We start from the raw sequence: 9,934 nt of genomic DNA on the forward strand, positions 1-9,934 counted from the left end.
CCCATGAACATGGCAGGCAGGTGACACCAGCTCATTAATTCGCGTATTATTAGTTTAAATTCAAATTTATGAACATAAATGCATTAAAAGATTGAAATTAAAAACATTTAAAATTGAAAAACCAAAACAATATTTAAATTGAAAATCTATTTTTGTATATTTAGTGGAGTCAATATTTTCATAGCCCAGTAAACCAAGCTTTCATATTATTAAAAAATATACATAATGCCATTAGCTGCCTCCAAAACAAAACAGCTGTTACAACCCTACTTGCGATGTTGCCACTTTGAAGGCCACGGCCTGGTGTTAAAGGTGGCCGTGACAGAACTAGCAATAAAATTGGCTTCAGCTGTTTTATAAGGTTTGGAAATCTACTTAGGGAAATCTCCCTGTGTTTTAGTCTATGGTTTATCGGTCTTGTAGGTAGTTAGGTAATGTTCATGCTGCAAATTTTCCAATTCTAACTGCTCGCTTGATGGTCCATGGTCTATACTCTATATACTCTATATAGCTTTCTTAACAATCATTTTTGCTAAAATCATTAAAAACATTTGAAAAGTCAAGTGAGTTTTCCCAATTAAACTAAACCTAAATCTAGAATGAATATTATTTTTTCCACTTTTAATTTGAAATAACTATGTAGGCTATTTTGAATTTAAAATATATGATACATTGTAAAATATTCAATAAACAAACAAAATTAACATAACTAATCCGGGCCCCTGTGACCAGAATTGCACCAGCCCCACCCTTGTGGAGGCCATGGTCTATATGGCATGTACCTTAAAGAAGGCTGACTAAAAAACACCGCACACCTATCTAATGTTTTCTTGATTTTGTATGGCTACCTGTGAAGATAGCGGCCCATCTTTGTCTTTCTCGTGATGTATTGTATTGTTCTACGGTTTTTATTTGCTGTATTTTATATTAATTTAAACACTATGCGCACACAGATATTACTAAACATGTAGATATCGGTTTAAAGCTAAAATGATGTACTAAAAATATAAAAAAATCATTTTTTCGTATAGACCTCTGATTTAAAATCTAAAAGGAAAAACACGTTCTAAAAAAATAGACCGTAAAAATTAATTAGCCTACTTATGTAAATTTTCTGTCAGTACTATAAACATGTTGGCTAGTGGCATAGACTAACCAACATGTATGTTTTATCTATGCTAGTGGTAAGAACATTATTTTGTAGAAAATCTTATCACAAAGAGGATTATAAAGCTATTGTTGTGTCATGTCCGTTTTTGGAATTGTAGATAATTTTCGAAAATACTGCAAATTAATCTTAAAACGGGGCGAGTGGAGACAGAGGTAAGCACAAGGGGGGATCAGGGACTTTTGGGAAAATGCATACCTCAAAATGGTCTAACAGCATGCAAATTCAGTTTCCCTGGAATTATTATTGATTTCACACGAAAATTGTATTAACTTTGCTAGTTGAGTATGAATTGGTGATAAATATAAAAGAATGAAATGAACATTTGTTATACTTTAGTAGATTGCAGCATAAGCCAAGTAAGGTAGTTACTATGATTACCTTACTATGATTGCTGTTACTGATTTCATGTTTGTAAAATTAAGTTACATGACATCAAATTAGGGCTACCAAAAACAAACGTGAAAAAAATATACAGACAGATACAGATACAGACGATGGGACGACGACATTACTGTAAAGTGAGGTTATGTTATTGTTTTTATGTCTATACCTTTTTAAGTTGCCGGTTCACTTCATAATCTAATCGTTAATATGTTCAGGAACTATTTGAAAGTTTTGAGCTTCTCTTCCAGTGTAACAAGTTCAAATGTTAACAAACAGTGTATATTGAACAAGATAGCACATTTTTACGAATCTCTATATTGTAATCATTCCAACTACAGTAATAGGCTAAACCACACAGTTGTGGCTTCTTCAAACGTGTTAAGAAATTTAAGATTGAGCACTAACTTCAACAGCAAAAACTTTTGTGGTAAGACAGATACCTCAGCCAAAAATATAATTTTCAAAACACCAGAATCAACTTTGTGTGAATACAGTGAAAATAAACAAGATCAACATCAAATGGTCAAATCAGGTGATCAGATAGGCAGTACTTTAGGGAGTCAAGCGATAGGCCCAAGTGGGATAGATTTATTTGAAGACATAAACTTTGACGAAATTACAGGTGGAGATGAAGAAAAGACTAATAGTTTTAAGCTTCTCATGCTAGAACTTGATGTGATGCGACAAGACGGAATGTGTGTTCCCTCCAAAATGTCAACTGAACAGTGGAAAGAATTATTTGCTCTTCAGACTAGGAGTCAAAGACGCAAGTATTTAATGTATCTGTTTAAAACTGAAATGAAAAAATTAAATGAAAAGAGAAAAAAAACACTGAAAAGAGAAGCAACGGAACAGGCCCGCTCAGAAAATACACTTAAGCTTATTGATGGCCCTGCTGAACACATAAGATATGGATTTCAAGGCAGTACAATATTTGTAAGGATATATGACACAACGATTAATGCTCATGATAATAACAGATTGATTCAAGCAATGATGTTCGGTCATAATCTTGTAATTGACTGTGGGTTCTATAACGATATGAACCAAATGGAGAACAAATTGTGCTGTAAACAATTGGTTTACTTATTTGCAGAAAATCGAATTTCTAAAAACCCATTTAATATTCATTTTTGCAACCTCAAAAAAGATAGCTGTTTATATCATTTTCTAAAAAAATCTATTCCCACCATTGAAGATCCAGCTTTTCCAATCAACATACATGAAGGACACTATTTAAACTTATTTCAAAAAGAAAAACTGGTTTATCTTACACCTCATTGCCGTACTGAGTTGAAGGAGTTTAATCCTGATGATATTTATATCATAGGTAAGATATAATAGTAGATGCTGTAAGTTAGGTAAGGTAACTTAATCTAGGGATTAAACCCCATGTTGCTGTATTTATTAACTCTTATTTTTGGATACAGTTCCGCAGAGAATTGACAATAACCAACATTTAGGAAAATATTTAAATTATTTTTGTGGCTTGAAAAGGTGTTTTACTGCATAGCCTAACACATTTTTAATTAGCCTAGTTAAATGAATCAAAAAATCAAGATGTGGTGGGCCCTACTATATTTCTTGTGGTTTTTAAGATCTGTGTGTTCTTTAGGCCTAATAACAGTATCCTATACTCTAATACGAGCAATGTTTGCTTGTATGTAGGCTATGTATGTATGCTTGCTTGCTTGCAGAAAGATCTCGAAAACGGCTTCGACGATTTTCTTCAAATTTTGTAAATAGTTTATTTCTGGCCTAAAAACGAGTTTCCGGCAGATAGAACTGCCAACAAAAATCTAATTAGGTATTGTTCGAAACTGAAAATCACATTTTTTTTAACATTAGTCTTATGGTTTGCTAAGTAACCATGTTGGTTTAATTAAGGAAAAAGTAAACAAAAGGCTTGAAGTTGTATACTAGCAAATTACAAAATACAGTACAAAAAGAAAAACATCACTTGTTACTATTGATCAAAGATTATACTGAAGATTACCTGTAGGCCTACTCAAATACATTGTAGGCCTAGTAAAGGCTAGCAGTGCGAAGTTTGGTATCTATTTATGACGATTAGATTGAGGTATCTGGAATCTTAAAATGCTATGTGAAGGGAAGGAAACAGGTCCGCGACGTAGGAATTGGTGAAGGAAATAGTAAAGGCAATTATAAAATGCTATGGAAAGGGAGGGAAACAGGTCCGTGATGAAGGAAGTAGTAAAGGCGAGTAGTCCGGAGTGTGGGACTGTTTATGACGATAAGATTAGGGTATCTGCAATCCTAAAATGCTATGGGAAGGGAGGGAGACAGGTCCGCGACGTAGGAAGTGGTGAAGGAAGTAGTCAAGGCGAGTAGTCCGGAGTGTGGGAACTGTTTATGACGATTAGAATAAGGTATCTGCAATGTGTAATTAAGTAGGCCTAATTACACTATTTTTTAACAACAATCCATATGATTTTTGAAGAAAATAGCTGTAGCCTATAATGTAGATTTTGTTAAACTTATTATTGTTATAACTATTTTATTAGTTAAGATACAACTTTTTACCCAACAACCTTTTCTATTGGCCATATTTTTTGGATTAAAACTACGTTTTAACCGATGTCCCATTTTGTACCGTTATTGAGCTACAGTCGTTACAATGCATAGCACGTTCTGCCATCTTTGCCCCCCTCCCCCCCAAGTTCTCGACCACCTCAAAAGTAGGCGACATGCATATTTTTTATCACCACAGTCCATAATACAACTATCAGCAAAGATATTTGATATTACTTCTTTGCGACACTCACAAATTAATTCTAGGCCATCGGTAAAAAAACTACACGAAAAGTCCATTTTTACATATTTTATACAATAACTTGTTTATTTATAGAGATACGACCTCGGACTCAATAACCATTATTGTAGTCCACATTTTTAGAATTACAACGACGTTTTAACCGATGTTCTATCTTTTACCATTTTCAAAATATCAGCGTTTTAACGCATATCGCAAACCGCCATGTTTGCCCCCTCACCCCCACCTTATCGACCACTTTTGAAATAGGCGACATACGTAATTTTTATCACCACAGTCCATATTACAATAATCAGCAAAAACATTGCGTAATACTTTCATGCATGCTCAAACCAGCTCCTGGACTATAAGAACTACATATTTATAATTGGTGTTTTGATAAATAGACTACCGGTACAATCCAATCTATTCCTAGCTAGATATACAGTAGACTCCCACTCATCCGGACCCTCGCGACCGAGGCCCGTCCGGATAACAGGTTTTCCGGTTAATCCGATGTCCCCAAAATCTCGTTAAAACGGACCGTTTAAATGCATACTCTATACAGTATTTGACTTAAAATTAGGAGAGCATTGTATTTAGACACGTAATCACTGGTCTCAAATCTTTCCCATGAGAACAGTCGTTTCAGTACCGCCTACTTCCTGCCGATCTAGTCCGGTTAAACTGATGTGCTAATAAAAATTATCCGGATAAAGAGATGCCACTTCTACCAAGTGTAGTCCAGTTAAACCGATGTCCGGTTAAAAGGTGTCCGGATAAGAGGGAGTATACTGTAGGATAATGACAATGCCACAATCATGCAATTGCAGAATGAAAAGTACCGGTACCTATGTTGTCGTTAAAATCGGAGTTCAAGCATTTGGTGGATTAAGTATTGTAAAGTATTAGTGGTTGAAGTAAATTACAAACTAAAAATTAAAACGTTCATGTTGTAGCCTAAATGAAGACTTCTTCCCTTAGTTTTAACTTCGTTAGTCACACATGCTTAACTAAATCAATAGGCCCTATAGACAAATGGATCTAGCCCAAATATGTTTTTTTTTATTTTTTAAAAATAAAAAAATAAAAATTTGTTTGCCTATCAGATTAAACATTAAATACATTTAGCCTTTTAATTTAAATTTTTGTGAGCAAAGCCACGACAGGTTTGCTAGTCCATAGGCCTACATAAGTATCAATATCTAGATGTATTTAATACGCTAGGCATATTTTTGTCATAACTGTTTTGGAGTGGTGGTGCTACCGATCACCATGTCCAAGGTGTCGTTAGAAAGGTCTTAGCATGTAGTTTTGCCATCAAACAAAACAAACTTTGGAGTTCCATCAGGGCTCTGCCCCTGTGGCCTTCAAAGTTCCCATGTTATTCTTAGGGAGAAAATGTTTGTTTACATTTGAACAGATGGATACTTTGAAATTGACACTGATATTTGAAACAGCTGGTTATACTAAAATTTAGCACAAAATCAAAACCGAACCAAAAAACGTTCGACATAATGGAGACTATTTAAGATGGTGACCAGGACGGCCAAATAAATTATTAATAATTATATTGTTATTATTAATTACTGTTATTCATTTTAAAATAACGCCTGTAATACTTAGCAATTGCTCGAATTCGAGCAACAGGTACACTAGTTTAACTTAATTGACTTTTTTACAGACTTGAACGATACGGAGGCTGGTGTAACTGAAGTTATGACAACTAATGATGATGATTTGTTTAACCTTCTCTAGGAGCAATTGTGGATAGAGTGAACCAGATGCCTTTGACTTTGGCTAAAGCGAAGAGTGAGGGGTTACGGATGGCTCAGCTGCCTTTGGATCGATACCTTGAATGGGGATTGGGCAACAAATCTCTAACAGTGAATCAAGTGGTGAAGATAATGCATGATTTGCAAGTGACAGGTAATTGGGATACTGCATTCAAGCATGTTCCACGAAGGAAGATTCGTGTACCTGGGGAACACGTGAGGGATCCTAGAAGACAATACAAGAGAGGAACAACTCTTCAACCATCTACATATTTTATCAAGAAGAACTACTAATGAAGTAAGTACATGCTACTGAACTGTAATTACTTATGTGATGACCACCAATCGCTGAGTTTTTAACTGCTTCTCGTAACCCTGAATTTATTCAGGGGAGATAACCGTAGAGTTTGTGCGTTTCTTCGTGAAGCCTGGGTGTGAGGGGCTGTAGTGGCAAGTGGGGAGCCGAGGGCGAGAGGGGAAGTTGACTTCGTCTTCCTATTCTGCTACTAGTCTGACTAAAGACATTTCTCTGTTTTTCGGAGTTCGGACCGCGGTGTGGAGGCGGTTCAGGTTGCTCGCACAAGTTGTGTGATCATATTAATGTAGACCAATTAAGGGTTCCATAACAGAAATGAGTGTTCTCAATAAATATCAAATTTTTTACCTCATTAAGAGGAAGATGAAAATGTTTAAGAACGGAGAATAGCATAAGTTATGTTATAAAATTCTCTATATTACTCTATAGGCTACTCCAAAAATTACACTTTAATGAGCCAGAGATGTTTCATGGGCAAAAACAAGTACAAATAATGCATTACTATTATACGAAACTATGTCTTAAACATACCTAAACAATTGTATTTTCACACCACTGTATAAACAAGTTAAGTTTTAAGATAATCAAACTGACATCCCAAATTTTTTTTAAAAAGAGTGAATCTGCCATGTTGCTCGGACAGTGTGAGAGTGCAGACTGATTTTCGGTGTAACCCCACCCCTACAAAACCATCTAAGAGCCGTTATAACCACCTTCCCCCAGGCTTCACCAGAAAACGCACGAGCTCTATGGATTCAGAAATTTGTCACCAGAATCAGCAAGGGTCTAGCTTGTTTAGCCAATGATTCTATTAGATTTTAAACTATTGCCATCCTGCTTAAGGCAAAAGTATATTATAAGAGGACAAAAGATCTAATAGTGAGGTTAGATTAGTTTTATATCTGAGCCGCCTTTAACATGAGGTTTCACCGTTTATAGAAGCTCTGAATTTAGGCATACTTTGCCCTTGGGTCACTGTATGTAGATAACTGATCTTGTTTGGTCTAATTAAATATCCAGTTTGTGAAGAGCCTTAGCACCTATACTACAAACTCGAACCCTTAGGTAATATGTCTCTATGAAAATATTAACAACTAAGCAAAACCAAATTCTGTTTCATGGGGTTTGGAAGAAGGGGCTTCATGTAATTCAGTCCTGTGTTTCACAAAAAACTTCCCAACTTTCCTGGAATTTTTCAAAAATGTAAAAGCAAACAACTTTTGTTAGTATTTTATTTTTAACTTCATATATATACACTCTTGACCTATGTTGTCAGAAAAATTGGTAGTTCAATCCGGCAAATATGTTTGTCAATAAATAATGAAGGGAATCAAAAATGATAGGAAAATTTGCTTGCTTAGACTTATTTGTGTGTAGTCTAATATGTAAAGGCAAGTCTACACACAAGGATCAAATCGTTGCGTGTGTACCGCAAAATTGTGTATTTTTTAGAACTGCGCGGAGACGGAAGACGGAGCGATAAAACTATTGCGTAGAGCATAGTTTTGACAACGATTTCAGACAAGTCGTTGCGTGTGTACACTGTCATCCGTTTCAACTCCGTCTTCACGGTCAAAACCCCAGTATGCATGTTGTCTTAGCGTGCTGTCAGAGGTACAAGTGTGTTTTTAATTCGGATCGCAGATTTTTGCCAATGTTCCCGTGATTTATTGTTGAATTCATCGAATTGTACAGAAGTTTTCCTTATTTATGGAGGGTCAAGAGTAAGGAACATGTTGACTGTGATAAGAAAAAGACTTAAGAGACTTTTTAAAAATACAAAGCAGTAGATTCGAACATGAACAGAGAAACTATTATGTAATTGGTTGACTTTCTTGTAACACTGGCTGCAGAAATTGACCACAGTAACACATCATCCATGATATTACATGCACATACACTGAAAGTTAGCATAAAACTATACTAAAAGCTGGTGCTGAAACCTGTACTGTGTGGACGCATTTCTTTGCAACAACTTGACTGCAACGTTTTACCTGCGCAGGTAAAACGTACGCGAAATCCTTGCGTGTAGACCTGCCTTAACATAAGAAGCAAATAACTATTTCTTGCTGTCACCTGGCAAAGTAGCCTTCCTTGCTCTGATTATAAATAGTACAGAAAGTTGCTAATTGCTGCTGATTTTACTTCCTTTTACCACACTCAAGTACCTATTCTAACCAAACATTAAAAAAACAGCGTGTTTTTTTAGGTACTTAATACCTGTACGCCTGAAAAGAAGTGAAGTTGGCAACACTTAAAGGTGATTATGATTACGACAATGATCAGCTGGTGCAGCGTTTCCCATTTTGTTTAATGTTTGGATTTAACCTAACCTAAAAATGTGTTGTACAGTGTTTAAAAGACTAATTATTTATATGCGTTATAGTAACTGTAGGAAAAATATAATGTGTAACGTGAGTGCAAACTGCCTTTGCTGCACTCAAGAAACTTTCCACCATGCGTAAACATTTCTCTCATGTGCAGCAAAGTGCCACTTCGCTCACTACAGTAGTTACACAAATAACTATTGCATCCAAGACATTGTTTGGTAGGTCGATAAACTATGTCTATAAGATACTTAATCTTCCTTGGTAACCTCTCTATTTCATTAATCTTGATATTGGAAATGGAAATATACATGTTTTGTGTTGCTGTCAATTAAATTTTCAAAGCACTTGCAGATTTAATTGTTCTGTTATTATGACAGTTTTATGATTTTGTTTTTCTCATTTTCAGGTTGGTCCTTGATCTTCAAGTTGCCAAATAAGGTCAAGTTTGTGTTGAAGCACTGATGGGTCCAACATCCCATCAATATTGTAAATTAGACCATGCTGTACAGATAGTCAAGTATTATGCTTAGGTAAGATTGTCTTGATTATTGAATTTTGTCTTTTTGTAAAATTGTGACCATAAATTACAGTTAACTATTTATTTCACCCACCATTCTTGTCCATGTCCAGATGTCCCTAATCCTAATGTTGCTATCATATGCAGGAAAACAATAGTGAAACACTGACAAAATAATTAATTGAATCTATTGAATCTTTTGTTCAGCATTTGTACAGACCCTGCAGTCTACCACGGCCGCCTTTAACCTCCAGGCCGTGGCCTTCGAAGTGGCAAAATTGCAAGTGGTGTTCTAACAGCTGTTTTGTTTGGAAGCAGCTAATGGTATTTGTGTATTTACAAAAGATTGGTTACTGGACTATGACAATATCGACTCCGCTTAAAATGTAGGTACAGAGATATAGATTTTTAATTCATATTGTTTCGGTTTTCAAATCTGTATTTTTTTTTCAATATTTTAATAAATTTATGTTCTTAAATTTAAATCAATAAAGTGCAAATTAATGAGTTGATGTCACCTATCTGCCATGTTATCTTATGGGACGTCTGTCACTAAACAACACCACTTAAGACGTTGCCAATTCTACCAGGCCGCAGCCTGTAGTTAAAGGTGGCCGTGATTCTACCCCATAGAACTACAACAAGTTGTACTTGTTGTAGTTCTATGG

General features: G+C 35.4%; 1 protein-coding gene across 2 annotated transcripts; it reads left to right on the forward strand.

The window, feature by feature from the left end:
• Positions 1-1,701: 1,701 nt before the first annotated feature.
• On the forward strand, positions 1,702-9,333 carry LOC129003002 (mitochondrial ribonuclease P protein 1 homolog). Of its 2 annotated transcripts, XR_008491609.1 has the most exons (4): positions 1,702-2,885; positions 6,087-6,401; positions 8,629-8,679; positions 9,156-9,333. XR_008491609.1 is itself a non-coding variant. In XM_054431180.1 (3 exons), exons 1-2 carry the CDS (start codon positions 1,763-1,765, stop codon positions 6,395-6,397), a joined length of 1,434 nt encoding a protein of 477 aa, XP_054287155.1. In that variant the 5' UTR covers positions 1,702-1,762; the 3' UTR covers positions 6,398-6,401; positions 9,156-9,333. The 2 variants fall into 2 exon arrangements, 1 of the variants encoding a protein (XP_054287155.1); XM_054431180.1 differs by lacking the exon at positions 8,629-8,679.
• The last annotated feature ends 601 nt before the right edge of the window (positions 9,334-9,934 follow it).

Source organism: Macrosteles quadrilineatus, unplaced genomic scaffold, assembly GCF_028750875.1.
Source record: "Macrosteles quadrilineatus isolate MER2022 unplaced genomic scaffold, UCM_ALF_1.0 Scaffold_9__3_contigs__length_116548681, whole genome shotgun sequence".
NCBI classification, from domain to species: domain Eukaryota; kingdom Metazoa; phylum Arthropoda; class Insecta; order Hemiptera; family Cicadellidae; genus Macrosteles; species Macrosteles quadrilineatus.